Source organism: Symphalangus syndactylus, chromosome 18 (genome assembly GCF_028878055.3).
Source record: "Symphalangus syndactylus isolate Jambi chromosome 18, NHGRI_mSymSyn1-v2.1_pri, whole genome shotgun sequence".
NCBI lineage: Eukaryota > Metazoa > Chordata > Mammalia > Primates > Hylobatidae > Symphalangus > Symphalangus syndactylus.
In genome coordinates, this window is record NC_072440.2 from 97,116,047 (window position 1) to 97,138,473 (window position 22,427).

The 22,427-nt window shown below is 38.2% G+C and overlaps 1 protein-coding gene across 1 annotated transcript in view; it reads left to right on the top strand.

The window, feature by feature from the left end:
* NBAS (NBAS subunit of NRZ tethering complex) overlaps positions 1–22,427 on the top strand; it is a 387,713-nt gene that overhangs the window by 329,176 nt on the left and 36,110 nt on the right. Inside the window, exon 48 of the mRNA XM_055254044.2 lies at positions 6,137–6,332. Coding sequence (XP_055110019.2) covers positions 6,137–6,332 — 196 coding nt within the window. The remainder of the gene's footprint in view (positions 1–6,136; positions 6,333–22,427) is intronic.

The following is a 22,427-nucleotide window of genomic DNA, read 5'->3' on the forward strand; positions in this document are numbered from 1 at the left end:
ATTAATGTAGAATTCCTCTGTGCAATATTCAAAAAAAGAAGAAAGATTTACTTCAAAACTGTTGAGTTTTTTTTGGGGGGGGCGGGTGATTGTTTAAATTGCTACTTCACCACAGTCTCAGCTTCAGCTGCCTTAAAGTTTCATATAAGTATTGAACAATGTCACATAATTCAGACTTTATTAAACTCTTTGCTGTTATCTAGGGATTGCACATTATTTTTAAAGTGAAAAGAAAGCGAGGAAAAAAAAAAAGAAGAAAGAACGGCACACCTAGAGCAAATTGAATCTGATTTCTTTTTCCCTTTTCCTGCTCTGTGAGGCAAAGTAAATCATCCAGTGTTCTCTGAGCACCTGCAGTGCATGAGGCCTTGTGTTCTGTGAGGTTGAGCCCTCCTGAAAGCTGTGGTCACAATCCAGGATGGTGGATCCACTCTGTTCCCGCAATATTTCTGGTCACTTCAGGCCATATTTATGAGTATCCACTCTGCCATGTTACAGCAAGGTGTGTCCACTCTTTCACTGATAAGTGAAGCCCAGAAAGATATTCTGGATTGGCATATATTTGAGAGCAGCCACAAGGAGATTATTTGTATTTATCAGGAGTCAAGCTTTGAGATTGGAATTGTGTGCATACTGGCATCTTTACTGGCATTTTTCTTTTTATATACCTTGATTATGATTTTCCTAAAGTCATCCTTTTTATATTACTACAGTACCATTTACCCATTTGTTTATTTGCAGTTCTTATTCCTTGTCACTTCCCCCTGATTGTTTCATGGGAGCTGATCAATAGAAGACATTCTCCTGGGAAATGTCTGCCCCACCCGCTGCATATGTAGTGAGGAAAGTGTGCATAGTATGTGGGTCAGTTCATTAATGGAGGCACGGGACCTACATGGAATGAGTGTTTGTGTGCTTCACTGTTAGCTCACTTGTATATACCCCTCTCTCCCTCCAGAGGGCTTCAGAGGAGATAGGCAGTGGGAGAGCCTGGGATGAACTAGAAAGCTCACCCAGGCCTTGTCTAAAGGAGGCCGCTGCTGCCTTGGCCCCAGCCTGTTTTTGCCACTATTTTACTGTCATCCAGTTTTTTTTTTTTTTTTTTTTGAGATGGACTCTCGCTGTCGCCCAGGCTAGAGTTCAGTGGCAGGATCTCGGCTCACTGCAGGCTCTGCCCCCTGGGGTTCACGCCATTCTCCTGCCTCAGCCTCCCCAGTAGCTGGGACTACAGGCGCCCACCACCTCGCCCGGCTAATTTTTTGTATTTTTAGTAGAGACAGGGTTTCACAGTGTTAGCCAGGATGATTTCAATCTCCTGACCTCGTGATCCGCCTGCCTCGGCCTCCCAAAGTGTTGGGATTACAGGCGTGAGCCACCGCGCCCGGCCTGTCATCCAGTTTTTAAACAGGAGCTGGAACATCCTGACTCTGTGTATGTGTCGGTGAAATTCCTTAATTTTGAAACATTGGCATCTACTATGCAAGCCAGCCACAAAATCTGGTTGCCAGTGTGGAAGAGACCTAATGTTCCTTCAGGTATTCAAATTCTATGACATTTATATTTACAAGAAATCTCAAATGTGTGTGTTTTGCTTGCTTGAATGTAGTTCTGCTTTCTTGCATTCTCATATAAGAACATTTTATTTTGATTAGTGCATCATGATTTATAAAATGCTTTTATATTTACCATCTCCTTTAATGTAACTTAACTATTTGAATTTAAGTTTGGGTTATCTTTGTATGTGTATGCCATGCAGAACCTGAAAACTCTCTTACTGAGGATTCACTTATTTATATTCTTAAAAAATCTGTCTTCTTGCTCTGATTCAATAATTTCCTTTGTTTGCTTGACATTTTCCTTCCATTCTTTTGTACTTTTGTGAATGTCCTTCCATGCTACATTACATAATAGGGAAATGCCAGATGAACACTCATTCCACCTCAGAGTAACACAGTCTCAAATTAGTCATTCAATGGGCATATTTTGTTGTCATGGTTGCTGCTGTTGTTCTTTTCTGTTAATAGAGCTGTTTATGTATTGCACATGACTTCTTATCTTTTGGACCAAAACTGATTCTGAGTGTGTTTCCTTTATCAGCAAATTTTTAAAAATAGTGTATGTACTAAATTATCATTTGCAGTATAATATCCCCTCCCCAATCTCATTATAGGGAAAAAGGTGGAAGCAATTCCCTACATGTTTGTAGTGAAACTATGAGAGATTTTCTTTTTTTTATCTATTTTATAACCTTTTTTTTTTTTTTTTTTGAGACGGAGTCTTGCTCTGTCACCAGGCTGGAGTGCAGTGGTGCGATCTCGGCTCACTGCAACCTCTGACTCCCTGGTTCAAGCGGTTCTCCTGCCTCAGCCTCCTGGGTAGCTGGGATTACAGGCATGCACCACCACGCCCAGCTAATGTTTGTATTTTTAGTAGAGACGGAGTTTCACCATGTTCGCCAGGATGGTCTCGATCTCCAGACCTTGTATTCTGCCCATCTCAGCCTCCCAAAGTGTGTTTCATGACTTTTTAAAATCATTTGTATTACCCTTATAATGAAGTAAATATGTTTTGAAATAATGTTGTTCTTTTTTAATTTTTAAGCTCATTAAGTCCTCTCCTTGCTTTCATAAAAGATGAGAAATGAAATCACTTTCCTTCTTCCTATTCTAGTTTTTACATTATAAAAGTTATAATTGCTGTTTTTTACCTGTTTATCTTGAAAAATTTAAAACCCTTAGAAAAATTACACAGATAAAAAAATACTGACATACTCTTCCCCTTGATTTGCTAGTTGTTAACATTTTATCACGGTTCTTCCTCTGTTTCCCTGTGCATATGTTTGTGTATATGTGTTTGTATATTTGCTGAACCATAAGAGTGACTATGAATTTTAAGAACTCAATTTGAAATAAAAATGTAAGCAATTTTGAAGCTAAAATCTTCAGGAGATAGTGTCTAGTCAATGTCCTTGACAGCTTTTTCTAAAGAGCTGCCTTTCATTTCTGTGTAGTTTTCTTGAGCACCAGTAATAGCGAAGCACATCTATGACATGGTGCTTCTAGAACACAATGCTTCTATTTTAGGAAGGACTTCTCATAATTTTATTATATGTTTGAACTATCAACACAAAATGAGAGCATGTTCCTTTAAAATGTCAAACGTTATTAGCTGCACAGTAAGCTCTAATGTAAAAGGAACTAATTTGATTTAATAACTTGAAAAATATTAGAGTAATAATCCTTCTATATCTCATCATAGCTGAGTAATTTTAATCCACTGCCACACTGTTCTGGAATAGCCCGTTTGGTTCAGTAGCATTGTGTAGTAATTGACAACGTAGTCAGATAGTCCAAGTTCAAATATTGGTGCCACTACTTACTGTGTGACCTTGGACAAATTATTTTTATCTTTTTTAAAATTTTAATATCATTCAGCTCAAAATGCCATAGTCAAATTCTTAAATCTGAGATTGTTACCTCATCTACAAATTGGAGATGATAACAGTATACAAGAAAAAGATAGTTATGATGAAGTGATATAATTCATGTTGCACAGTAAACCTTCCGAAGTTATTATGAATATTGTTTTCATTCTTATTCACCATATTGGGGGCTTTGGTTATTATTATAACTTCCAGCTTGTCTTCATGACAACAGCTTCCGCACATTCTAGCTTTTCCTACTTATCTCTTCTTGGCACTTGGGTGAGAGGGCCAAAAAATCAGCTTCATTTTATGTGAAACTGGTTAGGACTTATAATCAGAAATGGGCTTCAAATTACTTTCTTCCTGAATTAGACAGCTTCAAGCCTTCATCAAAAGTGCCTCAGTCTGCCCCAGCCAATACATTTTTCTAATCAGTAACATGATTCTGATGTTTCACTGCTCAGAAATCCTCTATCATTCCCATTTCATGCAAAAAAGATCAGATATCCCTAATAATAATGGTTGCTTTTAGTTGAAGCACTTAGTTATATGCCAGACATTGTATTACATGCCTTGCATTTAGTATTTTATGTTTCTGTTTAATTTCTCAACAACCCCTGAGGAAAGTGTTGTTATCCGTCTCCAATATACGAATAAGGAAACTGAGGCTCTGCTCTATTGAGTGACTTCTTGTTCAAAGTAACATTGTCAGGAAGTGGCAAATGTGGGCACTGAGTCTAGGCCAAACACCTCCAGAGCCTGTTCTGTCAAAGAGTTAAACTGTACCGCCTTTTCAGCCTTGTATTCAGTCTCTTGGTTACCTAGGTGAGAAAGCCTATCCTTCCTTACCTCTCTCTCCTCTAATTTACCACCCACACATCTGTGCTTTAATCTCTCCCTGAAAATTCTTTGTCCTCTGAAATCTTTTGCTGTTTTTTTCTTGCTGTTCTCTGTCTGGATTATATTTTCCCACACTTCCATTTATATACATTCTAATTACTCTCTGTGATCCTGTTCAGATGCCATGTCCTCTCTGAAGCCTTTCCTGGTTCTATTCACTCTTCCTCCAAAGCAGTTGTTCACATTTATATTAGTAACTTGGATAATAGTCACTTTTAAAGTCTTGGCATTCCGTGGTATTATTAGTTCTTTGACGGCAGAAACCGTATAATTTTTTTTTTATCTCTGTATCATTAAGCACAAACTATAGTGCTTTGATGATGCTGATAATTATGGTGATGATTGTTGTTATGACAATGATGGTTACTATTTATTAAGTACTTCCTCTGTACCACATAATTTGCTAGGTGCTTTGTATATGTTATCTTGGTTTCACGGACTCCAGGTGACACACTCTTGGTACCTTTGTCTGTGTCACTATAACCTGGGAAGGATAATATTCATGATTTTTATCTAGAGTTCTTAGGAAAGTCTGCAGCCAGGATTCGGTTAGGTCCATCAGATTTTTTTTAATGGTCTTTCCATTAGACCCATTACACTGTACTGTCTATTCACTTTGCAAAAGGTTCACCAGAAATATTTGTAGCATCCTATTTTTGCACCCTAATTGTTTCCATTTCTGATAAATATTTAGGAATCTTATAGGTAAAATTAACAACTGAGTTACTAAATTTATGAAATTCTTAAACCAATTATCCACAACATTTTGTAGTTTCACTTATTCTTAAATACAAATAATTCTTTTAAATTGCCATAAGATAGCATTTGACAAGTATATTAAATAATACATACTGAAAGACATACTCAGTGGCATTGCAGAATTGTATTCTTCTCAGAAGTTAAAAAAACGTCTTGTAATCTTATTAGGGCATGGAATTTGATTTAAGGTAAGTTAGACTTGGATTCAGTCTCGGTGATTTATAGCTAAAAGCCTTATAAGGATCTGGCTACAACAAAACCTGTATAATTCAGTGCTTTAGCATGGATCTCCAGGCTCTTGTGGGAATGAGTCTCCTGTATGGATAACCCCTTAGAGTTATGGATAAATAATCCATTGACATAATCAAATAAGATATTCATTTGGGGTTACAAGAAAAGAGATTCCAGTACGAGATAGAACATTGTACAAACTGTCCCCTTTTCTGAATCATTTTAAACTTCACAGTCCTATAATAACGAAGCATTCATACTTCACTTTTAGAGCAGTATAAAATTTGATACTCTAATAGCCTATTGAAATTCTAATCATCTGGGAAAAATGGTAGAAAGAACTGGAGCTTTGGGTCCTACAGCACTATTATACATTTGTGTGGGCATATTATATCACTTCCCTGAAGTTTGTTGGTTCAGCTGTAAAAAGCAACTTATGATGCCTACTTTGCTTAATTATTGACAACGAGTAATCAGATATGTAAAATTACTAGAATGCAGCCTTGCACTATTGGTATTATTAACAGAAATAAACCTTACTACTTATTAAATTTTGAAATAAACTAGCCAAGGATATTTATCTGCTTTATATAACTCATTTTAATATGATACTGTTTTAAAATTACATTCATTTTACATAGGTTTTAAATACCTAATACAGTTTGCTGTAAGCCATTTAAAAACCAAAATTTTTCCTTTCAAGAGGAAAAAAACGAAGTCATCCAACAAACAAGTGTTAGGTCAGTGACCACATTTGATTACTGGAAGGGGGAAAATAAAAGGCTTAGGAGTTTACAGATACCTCTGGATTTTGCCCTGCAGTGAGGAGCTGGTTTCACCTGAGGACCTGCTGGAGTGGCTGCGGCCTTTCTGTGCTGATGATGCCTGGCCGGTGCGGCCCCGCATTCACGTGCTGCAGATTTTGGGGCAATCATTTCACCTGACTGAGGAGGACAGCAAGCTCCTCGTGTTCTTTAGAACTGAAGCCATTCTGAAAGCCTCCTGGCCCCAGAGACAGGTAAGGGAGTGTCTGAATGATTATTTTTCTTGCTAACAATAATTAGGCTGGACGCGGTTGCTCACGCCTGTAATCCCAGCATTTTGGGAGGCCAAGGTGGGAGGATCACCTGAGGCCAGGAGTTCAAGACCAGCTTGGCGCCTGGCCAACATGACAAAACCCCATCTCTACTAAACCTACAAAAATTAGCCTGGCATGGTGGCACAAACCTGTAGTCCCAGCTGCTCGGGAAGCTGAGGCAGGAGAATCGCTTAAACTGGGAGGCAGAGATTGCAGTGGGCGAGATGGCACCACTGCACTCCAGCCTGGGTGACAGAGCGAGACTCCATCTCAAAAGAAAAAAACAAAACAAAACAATAATTGGAGGTCAGTTCTTGATTTCTTTAAACAGCTGTCAACTGGATAATCATCTTGGTAATGCAAACTTTCCAGTATATTTATCAATCAGCTATTTAGTAGTTGAATATGTGCAATGAAATTTATTTTTATTTTTCCATATGCTTGAACAGGCATATGCATGGTAGATTACACACAGAACACGTGTACATTATTTTTCTCTTAATAGGAGATAGGGTGATTCACAGTATCAGTTAATCATGGTGGCTTACTCTTGCCCAGGAAAAATGCAGATCTGAATGGAAATATAGTAAACAGTTTAGCTAATTTATTTCCTTCGTGCTCTGCCCAGGTACTAAAATGCTGTCCCTTCTCCCTATACTTAGAAGGACATAATGTAACAGAGACACAAGATCTTAGTTTCTCTATACCGTAATTCAAGGCTCACTCACTCCATCTTCTCTCTGGAACCTTCTCTAACCATTGCAAGCTTAATGGAACCTTGAATTCCACATATTTGAGCCTTAATTATTTATAATTATTATCATTATTAATTACTGTTAAAAGTTTTGTTTCTCCACCACCATGAAAACTGAAGCCCTAGAAGATGTATTTACCATCTTTTGACTCTAAGTGTCCTGTGCACATACTCAGAGTTTAAATCCTTATTGATTGAATAAATAAGAATGCTAATTCCTAAATCAAAGAAATATGGTGGCTGTTGAAATTTGGCTTAAATTCTAAGTTGATGCACCCTGAGGCCATAGGGTCGCGGAGTCGGGAACCTTAATCACGTGCTTTAGCATGCAGGGTTAGACCATCATGTCAATAATTGTTAGAAACTAGGACTTCCCAGATAATCCCCATTGCAAAAGAGTTTCCTAGAGGTCTAACTCCAACTCATTCTACCATCTAATTTTAAAGCAAGTTTATAATTTATATGGTTATTACTACATCTAAAGAACAATAAATTTCTTTTAAAAAATGAATCAGAGTTTAAGAATATTTTGGGCCCCATCACAGAATATCTTTCTAATTATTATCAGATGCAGTCTTATTTCCCTCTGTGAGATGAAGAGGTCAATACTACTGTTTGCTCTTCAGAGTTAGAGAAATTGAGATTCAAAAAAGATAGACCTATCAAAGATTCTCTACTCTTGTCAAATCACTGAAGTGGATTGTAGTTTAAAAGTCATGAATATCAGAATCATACTCTCTCTGAAGCACTGTGACCTTAACATGTTCAGTCTCAACATTTTGCCTTGAATTACTTGAGGAAACCACTTGCAGTGTTTTTTAAAGAGCCGGCTAGGAACACAAAGGCATAGGCCGCAAGCTCTATTCCAGGTACGGGGCATAGAAGTTAGAGATGTGCTTGTTTTCAGCAAACATGAAGGTTCATGTGGCATCCCTGGGGTAAACCCTAAATTAGATCACATTAGTTTTGCTATGTGGAACTTTAGGTTCTGACTCTGGTCCTGAAGCAAATGAATGTGACTACAGTTATGTACTTTCCTCATTACCTTCACTTTTTAAGTTCTCGACCTCAGTCAGTTTCACCTTCTCACCAGGAGGATGAGGCTGATTTCTCTGGTTAGAGCTTCACTTTATGTTATGTCAAATTCCTAATATTCTAAAGATACGAGGAAACAGTGTAGAAGTTGGGAAAAGGGGAAAATGTCCATATTATCTGACATGTTAAAACACAGGAACATACACTTTGAACCCAAGCTCTTCATAAATAAGTATCATTGCTATTTCTTCTTTTAAGCTTTTCTCGATGTTCTAATTAAGAAACAAGTTGTAACTTTTATATGAGTTCAAGGATTTCTGAATATTTTTGAGATTTTCGTTCCTTGATAGCTTAACTTTTTCCAAAAGCAGAACTTAAGCAACTTGGCTTGTAATTAAGATTTTTTTTCTCAAGCACTTTTCTAAACTGACTTGACTTTGTTATGAGTGCAAACTATTTTCTCTCATTTGCCAAATCCATGTGTAACTGCGTTTCACCAATATTTCTTCTGAGGTGGTGCAAACTTTTTCAGGCCCTCTAGGAAATCTCTCCCAAGAGTCTCTGAATGACTCTAATACAAGTCGTCTCATATCCCCCTCACTCTTTTTGTTTTCTCTCCTCTCTGCTTTCCCCTATGTAAGAGCATTTTCCCTGTTCTTGGTAGGTAATGAAATGGATTTATTGAATATTTGGTGGTACAAATAAGAAAGCCACACTGGCTTACTGATGCTACTCATCTAGAGTCTTCTCCAAGAAGTAAATCAGTGAGTGTCCCCCTCCTCCTTTAGAAATTAAAGATGTCTGTCTGGCATTACTGATTGAAATCTATTTTGAAGGACAGGTGCATTTGATAGGGGAATATGACTTATAAATAACCTCTTGTTACTTGGTGAGTGAATGCAGAAGTATTGCGTTTAGAATGGAAACACCAACAACTTCTGGAATGTTACAAAACTATGCCCATAGTTTAAATGGTCTCTTAAATTATTGTTTTTCAAAAATTGTGTTACCTTTCACTAGAGTAGTAGAAAGATCAGGGCACTAGTGGACACATACTTGTGTGTGACCATCCTCTCTCTACCACTAGTTTTAGAATTTGGGGGAAGATTCTTCATCTGTGTGCTTGGCTGCTCGATGTATAAAATGGAAGCTTGAACTAGAGGAGATAGAGGATGTTGTGCTCCCCTCATCATTTCTCCCACACACATTAAACTCCACTCTTCATCTCCATATCCCAGAAACCTAGAAGATCCCCAAGTGTTGACTGTGTAAGCTCTCATTTTTTTCATTTTCTCTCTGTCCCCTTCTTCATTCTCAGAGATACTTTGGGTGATATTAAGGATAGAGACAAGTTCTTACAGAGTAAGGATAAGAATAGATAGTGATATTGCAATGTTCAGTTACCAAAAAATGTGTGACTGCTACCTTCACTGTGGCTGCCAACCCTCTTAGGCAGACTTTGCATACATCAGAGAGAGACTTAGTATTTAATTATCTTCGAGGTGCCCAAAGTAGTGGCCCCACAAATCGATGTGTTGCTGGGAAACCAGCCAGCTCCTGCAAAATTAAACACAGAGTCTCTGGTTCTCGCTACCTCACTGGTTCTCAGAGAGACAGTAATTTCTAGTTTTCTAATGATTAGTTAACAGAATTAAAAATTCAGAGGCCCTCATTTTTCAAGCCTCACAGTTTGAGAGGCTTTTATTTCCATTCCAGAAATATGCCCCAGCTTGGGGTGGGAGGGAAAAAGAGAGGGACATGGGGGCAAGGGGGAGGGGATGAATGTGTTATGTTAATCCTCATAGTACGGTTTATCTGAGTTTTTCAGCTTTTGTAATTTTCTAGCTAACTGGTGCATGAAAAATATAGGGCAAAATATGATTATTTCCTTTAAAAAAATCCCATACCGTATCACCTCAAACTTTTTTCCCATTTTTATGTAAAAAAGAACATGTGGCTTAGTTTTACCTTTTAAAATTTCAGTATGTCTGAATTTGTGGTTGTAGGTGATCACCAAAAGAATTAGTTTAAGACAATTTCTAACCTTATTACAAATGCATGTATTTTGCCTACTTTGAAATTAATCCTTCTTTTCAGAAACCAGTTTGACTATATTTCCAAAATATTAGTAAAATATGCCCTTCCCTCTCAGAGCCCAGAGAACAGCCACAAAAGTCCAGTATGCCAACCTACATTTGGATCCTTACAAGTAATTTACTGTTACCTTAAATGTCTCCAAAGCTAAGACTCACTGTCATGATTTACTTAACCAAATTTAGGATAATATTTGAAGTTAAAAATATATGTGCACACATCCATATCATATAATATATCCGAGCCATGAAATCACAGATTCCTAGAACTAGAAGCGACTTTCAAAAGCATCTCAGTTCAGCAATCATATTTTATAGAAGAGGATACAGAAGTCCGGAAAGGAGAACTACCTTCCTCATATTTTAGCTTAAATGTTTCCTTTTCTAAAGTGACTATACAGCCTAAATTAACCACTTCAGTCACTGTCTATTTTATTGCTGTCTTGATTCTCCACAAATCAATCACCAGTGTCTGCTGACTTTTTCCTGCCTATCCTTATGTTTGTCTGTTTATTATATGAACTCTTTCTTCTTCCATTAGGATATAAATTCCCTGAGAAGAGGGATCTCACAAACAATAAATATTTGTTGAATAAATGAATATCAAATCTTTAAAAATTTGTCCAAGGTCACCCTTAAAATGGCAGGGCCAGGACTCCTGACTTTCAGTCTGATGTTCTTGCCATTAATGATGAAGGATTAGACCATGCCGCTTCCTCCTGACATGAAAGCAAAATGATTTGCTTGGAATAATGGGAAGATTTCCTTATAGAGTGGCCTGGTGCTTTTATTTTATTTTTATTAGTTTGCCATAGTTTGCTGACAATGATTTCTGACCAGCCAGTTACTTCTCATGTCACAGCATGTTTGTCCCAATATGAGCAAGAGATTTGAAATGTTAGGATATAGCTCCTTGTGTCTTTTTTCCTAAAATGATTACAGTTGACAGAACATCCATTTTAATTCGTCCTGCAAATATTTGGAGATGTTGAGAGTTTCTCTTTATGAGCAGTGGGTTCTTTCCTTTAAATATTTGCCCTCTCGCCATTGGCATCACTGGGGGCAAAAGAAGGACCCCTGGAATGTGTGCCATGCGCTAATCTTTAAAACTGTCTTGCAAAGTGCTTACCATCCTCTCTGTTTTAAATGAGGTCACATGACCAATCTAAGGTGATACATGGAACTAAAACCAGTTCTGTCTGATTCTAAAACCTATATTCTTGGCCCTGTACTACACTTCTTCCTATTTTCCAGGGAAATATATGGCACTGATACTTGAATAGCATTTGACTACGTAAAGCATAGTCTTTTCCTCTTCCCACTATGACTTTACATGGATTATATTTGATTAGAGATGAGAAATCAGGGGTTTGACAGAGAATAGAAAACATTGCTTCATCTTTTACATTTGTCACTGTCTCAATACATAGTACTATATATGTTAACTGCTGCTTAATTAAAATATTGAAAAATGCCATGCCTAATAACTGTTGTTTGAACAGGGCAATATATGTGGAATATTCACCAAATATTCTTCAAGCATATGTCATTTGACATGCACTGTGCTACACTCTAGGGACAGAAAAATAGACAAGGCAATTGATAGTAAAATGTTTGGACTTTTTGGCCACCAGTCACTAGCTCTGTGAGCTTGGAAAAGTTAGTAAATCTCTCATAACCTCAATTTCGTTGTCTAAAAAATGGAGATAATAATACAATACAATTGTTGTAAGAATTAAATAGGCTAATACCTATAAAGCTCTAATTCTGGTCCCAGTAGATGGACCTAATTGGTGAAGGACCTCTACACCAGTGGAGAACATAGATCTATCAACAAAGAAGTAGATACGCTAAAGATTTAGATACTGTATTAGTTCGTTCTCACACTGCTATAAAGAGCTGCCTGCAACTGGGTAGTTTATAAAGGAAAGAGGTTTAATTGACTCACAATTCTGCAGGGCTGGGGAGGCCTCAGGAAACTTATAATCATGGCAGAAGGGGAAGCAAACAGGTCCTTCTTCACATGGCAGCAGGAAAGAGAAGAATGAGAGCTGAGCGAAGGAGGAAGTCCCTATAAAACCATCAGATCTTGTGAAAACTTACTATCATGAGAATAGCATAGGGGAAACTCCCCCCATGCTTCAGTTACCTCCCACCAGTTTCCTCCCACCACACGTGGGGATTATGGGAACTACAATTCAAGATGAGATTTGGGTGGGGACACAGCCAAACACATCAGGCACTGTGATAAAAGTCTGCACAGTACACAGGGGTCAAAGGAGGGCATGCAGCCACTGTGTCTGGAAGCAGTGAGGAAAGGCTCACTGCTCTGAAGAGGTGACACTTAAACTGAGTTCAGCCCAGCTGGTGTATGGTATGATAACAACAGCCACCAAAAGAAGAAAGTGAAAGGAAGCAGACCAGATCCTGGAGAGCCGCAAGTATCATGCTCAGGTTTGACTTCTGTGCTGCTCAGGCAACACAGAAGGGTGTGGCCAGAGAAGCAACATGAACAGATCTATGTTTAGGGAGAAGCCCTCTGGTCTCTGCATGAACAATGGACTGGAGAGGTCTGGCTGGAGGGATGCCAGTTGGAAGACAAAAGCAGTGGTCTTATTGCCTGTACTGGCCCTAAACTTGGTACTAGCTGCGAACAAACAAGAGGGTAGAAAAGAAAGTGTAAAGTGTTAGTATCCGTGGACTTGGTGTCTGCTTAGATATGGAGGCTTAGAAAAGAGCTTATTTTGCCTCTGATTTTTGCCTAAGTTACAAGGAGGAAGTGGTGCTGCTTAACTTATTAGCACATGCAGGAGGAGAATCCACTTTTGTGGCAAATGACACTAATTTCAGGGAAGTCATTAGTATGTTTTAATTCTGAACATACTATAGTATGTTTTAATTCTGCTTTTTGGAAGGTGGAAGTGGAGATATAGGGAGGCTCTGTTTATCCCCTTCACACAAGCATCCTTTCTTCATGGCCTGAATGTGTCCTAGTTAACAGTGACCACTTCCTAGGAAGTAAACTTGAGTTCAGCAGATGTCACTGGATGAGGTCTGCTCTACCACCATCTCTGAGTACCCTTTTCCCAGGTTCAGGTCAAGTCTCAGTTGGGCTTTGTAATGGGCTAATCATGTCCAAGTGCCTTCTGCTTAGAGGTGTAACGATCTCAGCAGTGATGATCTTTAGTTAACATGTTGCACAACAATATCTTCTCTTCAGTCCTCCTACGGATAAGCGAGAAAAACGTTGAAGGAAAAGGAAAAAAAAATTGTCACGACAAATAAAAGTATGTGAATGTTGGGCATTGGTAGAGGAAATAGAATAACTGGAGATAACTTTTCATTTGGAAATTTGAGATTTACAAAAAAGTTGCATAAATTATGTGAAGTATTCTGTGTACTTTTTACTCAGATTCATTAAATATTAACATCTCAGATAACAAAGCTACATTGTTTCGATACTATCATCCAATTTACACATAATTCAAATACTGTTGGTTGTCCCACTAGTGTCCACATTTAATATACGTTGCACATTGCATTTCTTTATTTTTTATCTTTTTATTTTTTTAATTTTTGTGGGTACATAGTAGGTGTATATATTTTTGGGTTACGTAAGATATCTTGATACAGGCATGCAGTGCATAAAAATCACATCAAGATAAATGGGGCATGTATCACCTCAAGCATTTATCCTTTGTGTTACAAACAATCTAAGTTATACTTTTAGTAATTTTTATATGTACAATTAAATTATTTTTTACTATAGTCATCCTGTTGTGTTAGCAAATACTAAGTCTTATTTATTCTTTCTCTTTTTTCTACCTATTAATCATCCACTTCCCCTGTAACCCCCTCACTACCCTTCCCAGCCTCTGAATACCATCCTTCTATTCTCTAGCTGTGTGAGTTCAATACTTTTAATATTTAGCTCCCACAATACTTTTAATATTTAGCTCCCACAAATAAGTGAAAACATGTGAAGTTTGCCTTTCTGTGCCTGGCTTATTTCACTTAACATTATGACCTCCAAGTTCCATCTGTGTTGTTGCAAATCTCAGGATCTCATTCTTTTCATGGCTGAATAGTACTCCATTGTGTATATGTACCACATTTTCTTTATCCATTCATCTGTTAATGGACACTTAGGTCGCTTCCAAATTTTGGCTGTTGTGAACAGTGTTGCAATAGACATGGGAGTGCAGCTATCTCTTTGATACACTAATTTCTTTTCTTTGGGGTATATACCCAACAAAGAGATTGCTGGATCATATGGTAGCTCTATTTTTAGTTTTGTGAGGAACTTCCAAACTGTTCTCCATAGTTTTTGTACTAATTTACATTCCAACCAGTAGTGCATGAGGGTTCCTTTTTCTCCATATTCTTGTCCGCATTGTTTATTGCCTGTCTTTTGGATATGAGCCATTTTAACTGGGGTGAGATGATATCTCATTGTAGTTTTGATTTGCATTTCTCTGATAATCAGTGATGTTGAGCACCTTTTCATGTACCCATTTGCCATTTATATGTCTTCTTTTGAGAAATGTCTATTCAGATTTTCACCCATTTTTTAACCAGATAATTTTTTTTCTATAGTTGTTTGAACTCCTTATATATTCTGGTTATTAATCCCTTGTCAGATGGGTAGCTTGCAAATATTTTTTTCCCATTCTGTGGGTTGTCTCTTCACTTTGTTGATTGTTTCCTTTGTTGTGCAGAAGCTTTTAACTTGATGTGATTCCATTTGTCCCTTTTTTGCTTTGGTTGCCTGTGCTTGTGGGGTATTACTCAAGAAATCTTTGCCCAGTCCAGTGTTCTGGAGAGTTTCCTCAATGTTTCCTTTTACTAATTTCATAGTTTGAGGTCTTAGAGTTAAGTCTTTAATCCATTTTGATTTGATTTTTATATATGGTGAGAGATAGAGGTCTAGTTTTATTCTTTTGCATATGGATATCCAGTTTTCCTAGCACCATTTATTGAAGAGGCTGTCCTTTATCCAATGTATGTTCTTGGCACCTTTGTCAAAAATGGGTTTACTGTAGATGCTTTAATTTATCTCTGGGTTCTCTATTCTGTTCCACTGATGTTTGTGTCTCTTTTGATATTACTACCCTGCTATTTTGGTTACTATAGCTCCATAGTATAATATGAAGTCAGGTAATATGATTCCTCCAGTTTTGTTGTTTTTGGTCATCAGAGCTTTGGCTATTCTGGGTCTTTGTAACTTCATATAAAGTTTAGGATTGTTTTTTCTATTTCTTTAAAGAATGTCATTGATATTTTGAGAGGAATTGCATTAAATCTGTACATTGCTTTGGGTAGTAGGAACATTTTAACAGTATTTATTTATCAATGATACTGGCCTGTAGTTTTATTTTTTTAATGTGTCTTTGTCTGGGTTTAGTATCAGGGTAATACTGGCCTTGTAGAATTAGTTTGGAAGCATTTCCTCCTCATGTATTGTTTGGAATAGTTGGAATAGGATTGGTATTATTCCTCTTTAAATATTTGGTAGTAGAATTCTACAGTGAAGCTATCCAGTCCCAGATTTTTCTTTACTTGGAGACTTCTGTCTCATTACTTGTTATTGGTCTGTTCAGGTTTTAGATTTCTTCATGGTTCACTCTTGGTAGGTTGCATGTGTCTAGGAATTTATCCATTTCCTCTAGATTTTCCAACTTAACGGGCATATAGTTGCTCATAGTAGCCACTAATGGTCCTTTGAGTTTCTGCAGTATTGGTTGAAATGTCTCCTTTTTCATCTTTGGTTTTATTTGGGTTTTCTCTCACTTTTTGTTTTTAAGTTAATCTGTCTAAAGATTTGTCAGTTTTATCTTTAAAAAAAACCCAATGATTTGTTTTAGTGATCTTTCATATTGTTTTCTTCATTTCCAGTTCATTTATTTTGCTCTGATCTTTATTATATCTTTTTTCCTACTAATTTTATATTTGATTTGTTCTTGCTTTTCTAGCTCTTTAAGATGCACTGTTAAGTTATTTGAGATTTTTCTTTTCCTTTTTTGATGTAGCCACTTATAGCTATAAACTTCTTTCCTAGTCCTGCTTTTACAGTAACCTACAGGTTTTGGTATGTTATGTTTCCATTATCATTTGTTTCAAGAAATTTTTCAGTTTCCTTCTTCATTTCTTCATTGGGCCACTGCTTGATAATATTTCCATTTTTTTAATGTTTTAAGACTTGTTTTGTGACCTATAATATAGTCTGTCCTTGAGAATGATCCATGTGCTGAGGAAAAGAAGTATATTCTCCAGCTGTTGGGGGAAATATTCTGTAAATATCTATTTGATCCATAGTACCGAGTAAGTCCAATGTTTCTTTGTTGATTTTCTGTCTGGTTAATCTGTCCGATGCTGAAAGTTGGGTGTTGAAGTCTCCAGCTATTATTGTACTGGGGCCTGATATGGTTTGGCTGTGTCCCCAACCAAATCTCATCTTGAATTGTAGTGCCCATAATTCCCACATGTTGTGGGAGGGACCCAGTGGAAGATAATTGAATCACGGGGGCACTTTCCCTCATCCTGTTCTCATGGTAGTGAATAAATCTCACAAGATCTGGTGTTTTTATAAGGGGTTTCCCCTTCCACTTGGTTTTTCCTTCTCTCTTGCCTGCCGCCATATAAGACATGCCTTTTACCTTCCACTATGATTGTGAGGCCTTCCCAGCCACGTGGAACTGAGTCCATTAAACCTCTTTTTCATTATAAATTATTCAGTCATGGGTATGTCTTTATCAGCAGAGTGAAAATGGACTAATACAGGGCCTATCTCTTTCTTTAGCTCTAATAATATTTGCTTTATATATCTGGGTGCTCAACCATTGGGTGCATATATATTTACAACTGTTATATCCTCTTGCTGAATTGACCCTTGTATCATTATATAGTGACCTTCTTTGTTTCTTCTTATAGTTTTTGTCTTGAAATCAATTTTGTCTTAGTTACTATATTAGTCCATTTTCACACTGCTGTAAAGAACTACCTGAGACTGGGTAATTTATAAAGAAAAGAGGTTTAATTAACTCACAGTTCTGCATCGCTGGGGAGGCCCCAGGAAACTTACAACCATGACAGCAAATGAATAGCAAGCACCTTCTTCAAAAGGTGGCAGGAGAGAAAAGGGGGGAAGCACCAGACACTTATCAAACAACCAGATCTCATGAGAACTCTATCACAAGAACAGCAAGGTAGAATTCCACTCCCATGATTCAATCACCTCCCACCAAGCCACTCTTCCAACACATGGGGATTACAATTTGAGTTGCAGTTTGGGTGGGGACACAGAGCCAAACCATATAATTCCATCCCAGCTCTTCCCAAATCTCTCTCTCTCTCTTTTTTTTTTTTTTTTTTTTTTAGATAGAGTCTCGCTCTGTCACCCAGGCTGGAGTGCAGTGGCGCGATCTCGGCTCACTGCAAGCTCCGCCTCCCAGGTTCACGCCATTCTCCTGCCTCAGCCTCTCCAAGTAGCTGGGACTACAGGCGCCTGCCACCACGCCTGGCTAATTTTTTTGTATTTTTAGTAGAGATGGGGTTTCACCGTGGTCTCGATCTCCTGACCTCGTGATCCGCCCGCCTCGGCCTCCCAAATTGCTGGGATTACAAGCATGAGCCACCACGCCCGGCCCCCAAATCTCTTATCCCTTTCACTTTTCAAAATCAATGTGCCTTCCCAGTAGTCCCCCAAAGTCTTAACTCATTCTAGCCTTAACTGAAAAGCACAAGCCCAGAGTCTCAATGAGACTGAGACAAGACAAGTTGTTTTCACTTATGAGCCTGTAAAATCACAAACAAATTAGTTACTTCCAAGACACAATGGGAGTACAGACATTGGGTAAATGCCCTCATTCCAAATGGGAGAAATTTACCAAAACAAAGGAGCTATAGGCCCCCTGCAAGTTTGAAACCCAACAGGGCAGTCATTAAATTTTAAAGCTCCGAAATCATCTTCTTTGACTCCATGTCTCATATCCAGGGCTCGGTCATGCAAGATGTGGGCTCCCAAGCCATGGGCAGCTCTGCTTCTGTGGCTCTGCAGGGTACAGCCTCCATGACTGCTTTCTCAGGCTGGTGTTGATTGCCTGTGGCTTTTTCAGGTGCACAGTGCAAGCTGTAGGTGAATCTACCATTCTGGGGTCTGGAGTATGGTGACCCTCTTTTCAAAGCTCCACTAGAGGCAGTGCCCCAGTCGGGACTCTGCGTGGGGCCTCCAACCCCACATTTCCCCTCTGCATTGCCCTAGTAGAGGTTCTCCATGAGAGCTGCAGCCCTATAGCAGACTTTTTCCTGGACCTCCAGGCATTTCCATACATCCTCTGAAATCTAGGTAAAGGCTCCTAAAACTCAACTTGTGTCTTCTATACACTTGCAGGCCCAGCATCATGTAGAAGCCACCAAGGCTTGGGGCTTGGCTTGCACTCTCTGAAGCAATGGCCTGAGCTCTACGTTTGCCCCTTTTAGCCACAGCTGGAGCTGGAGTGGCTGGAATGCAGGGCACCATGTCCAAGGCTGCATAGAGCAGTGGGGCCCTGGGCCTGGCCCATGGAACCATTTTTCCCTCCTAGGGCCTCTGGGCCTGTGATTGGAGGGGCTCCCATGAAGATCTCTGATATGCCTGGAGACATTTTCCCCATTGTCTTGGCTATTAATATTTGACTTCTCTTTACTTATGCAAGTTTCTGCAGCTGGCTTGAATTTCTCCTCAGATAGTGGTTTTTTTTTTTTTCTACCACATGGTCAGGCTGCAAATTTTCCAAACTTTTGTGCTCTGTTTCCGTTTTAAACGTCAGTTCCAATATCAGACCATCTCTGTCTTTGTGCATATGAGTGTACACTTTCAGAAAAAACCGGGTCACATCTTGGATGGACCCTTACTGCTTCTAAATTTCTGCCAGATTCCCTAAATTATCTTTTTCAAGTTCAGAGTTCCACAGATCTCTAAAGCATAGCAAGAGTGACCTTTATTCCAGTTCCCAATAACTTCCTCATCTCCATCTGAGACCACCTCAGCCTGGATTTCATTGTCCATATCACTATCAGCATTTTGGTCAAAACCTTTAAAGTTTCTAGGAAGTTTCATACTTCCCACATCTTCCTGTTTTCTTCTGAACTCAAACTGTTCCAACCTCTACCCCTTACCCAGTTCCAGTGGTGCTTCCACATTTTCAGGTATCTTTATATCAGTGCCCCACTATCTCAGTACTGATTTTCTATATTAGTCCTTTTTCACACTGCTATAAAGACCTACCTGAGACTGGGTAATTTATAAAGAAAAGAAGTTTAATTGATTCACAGTTCTACGTGGCTGAAACTTATAATCATGACAGAAGGTAAAGGAGAAGCAAGATCTTCAGAAGGCAGCAGAAGAGAGAGGGGGTGGAAGGTGCCAGACACTTATCAAACAACCAGATCCCGTGAGAACTCTATGAGAAGAACAGCAAAGGGGAAGTCCACCCCCATGACTCAGCCACCTCCCACCAGGCCATTGCCCCAAAATGTGAGGATTATAATTCGAGATGTGATTTGAGTGGGGACACAGAGCCAGTCCAACTCCTGCTGTTTCCTGGTTTCCATTGACATGGAATATCTCTTTTTTCCCCCCGTTTTGAGCGTATGTTGTCTTTATAGGTGAAGCATGTTTCTGGCAACAGATCATTGGGTCTTGTTTTTTTTAAATTTATTCAACCACTCTGTCTTTTGATTGGCAAATTTAGTCCATTTCATTCAAGGTTATTATTGATAAGTAAGGACTTACTCCTGCTGTTTTGTTGTTGTTGTTGTTTGTTTTGTTTTGTTGTCTTCTCTTCTTTTCTTCTTTCCTGTCTTCCTTTTAGTGAAGGTGATTTTCCCTTGTGGTATGATTTGATTTCTTGCATTTTATTTTTGTGTATCTGTTGTACGTTTTTTGATTTGAGGTTATCCGTGCATCTTACAAATACTGTGTTATAACTCATTGTTTTAAGCTTATAATAAGTTAACATTGTTTGCATAAACAAAGAAACAAGCAAAATGAAAATTAATAAAAACTCTACAGCTTAACTTCATTCCCTGGCTTTTTAACTTATTGTTTTATTCTATTTATATCTTACTCTGTAATTTCATATTGCTACTTCTTTTTTTAATTTTTTAATTTTTTTTATTTTTTATTACTATAGTTTAAGTTCTAGGATACATATGCACAATGTGCAGGTTTGTTTCATATGTATACCTGTGCCATGTTGGTGTGCTGCACCCGTTAACTCATCATTTACATTAGGTATATCTCCTAATGCAATCCCTCCCCCTTCCCCCAACCCCATGACAGGCCCCAGTGTATGATGTTCCCCACCCTGTGTCCAAGTGTTCTCATTGTTCAATTCCCACCTATGAGTGAGAACATGCGGTGTTTGGTTTTCTGTCCTTGCGATAGTTTCCTCAGAATGATAGTTTCTAGCTTTATCCATGTCCCTACAAAGGACATGAACTCATCCTTTTTTATGGCTGCATAGTATTCTGTGGTGTATATGTGCCACATTTTCTTAACCCAGTCTATCATTGTAGACATTTGGATTGGTTCCTAGTCTTTGCTATTGTGAATAGTGCCGCAAAAACATACGTGTCATGTGTCTTTACAGCAGCATGATTTATAATTCTTTATTGCTACTTCTAATGTCAGCCCAGTCCCACAGAGTTTATTCTAGCCTTCTCCCTTTTCTTATTTGTAAACTCCTCTCTCTGTCAATAAGAAACTTGGGTTCATTATTCATAATGTATTTATATATTTGCTCAATTCTGGAGTACATATAAATTTTGAAATTACCGGGTAGAATACAATATTTTTGAGAGCTCTTTTTATCTTTAGACTTCAAGTAAGAGTACTAATACTTCTTTCCTTTTCCTTTTTATTTTTATTTTTTTCTTTTTTCTTTTTTGAAAGGGTCTCACCCTGTTGCCCAGGCTAGAGTGCAGTTGACCAATTGTGGCTCGCTGCAGCCCCATCCTCCTGGCTCAAGGATCCTCTTACCTGAGCCTTCCAAGTCACTGGGACCACAGGCATGCACCACTATGCCTGGCTAACTGTATATTTTTTGTAGAGATGGGGTCTCACTATGTTGCCCAGGCTGGACTCAAACTCCTGGGTTCAAGCAGTCCTGCTGCCCCAACCTCCCAAAGTGCTGGATGCATTATAGACATGAGCCACTGCACCTGGCTTATCTGGTTTATGTTTTTCAAAGTCACTTAATTCCCTCCTCCTCCCTGCTCACACACACACACACACAGACATGCCACCTTCAGTATGATTATCTTATTCACTTATTAGTACAGTTAGGTTCATTTTTTTTTCTTTTTACATGTTTTGCCCTATTACTGATTTCAGGTATTCTTTTTTGAATATGTGAAATATTAACATGGAATATGAGATCATTCTCTGGGATTTAGTGCTTTTTTCCATTTTCCTTATGGTATTTTGAAGTTTGGACATGCTTGGTCTATAATTGTGCTGAATGTGTGGGTTTTGTGTAGTTTTATTTGTTCTTGTTGTTCTATTTTATATTTGGAGAAAATATAGGTAGACATAATTCATTGGTTGCCAGTTTCTTCTGTTACCCTAAAGTCTCCCTGTATAATTTCTAACTGGAATAAAACTTAGATTCAAAATTAAAACTCTAGAAGTAACAACAGAAATCTCTTTTCCCTGAAGCTGTGAAGATGCTGCATGCTCCGTGTTTTGAGGGCCTTCCATGGACTTAACATTAGGCTTCATATGTGTATCATTTCATCTAAACGTTGTAATAGCCCTGTAACATAGGTGATCTCATCACTCCATTCATCACATAAGGAAATAGACTCAAAGTGGTTAAGAAATTTGTGTAATATCTCAATGCTAAAATATGGCAGAATGATATATAACTGAACTATTCATACTAGTAGCTACCATAGACGCTCAGTGTTAACTCAGTGTTAGATACATATAAAGGTGTATGTGTATGTCTGTATGGTATATTACGTCATATGTTATGCTATATTATTATTCTCAAAGTAATCTGATATTGCTAGTTAGGTATTATTACCTTATTTTTACATATGAAAGCACTGAGATTAAGAGAGATATTTTTATGTGATTACACAGCTATTAAGTGACAGGGCCAATATTCA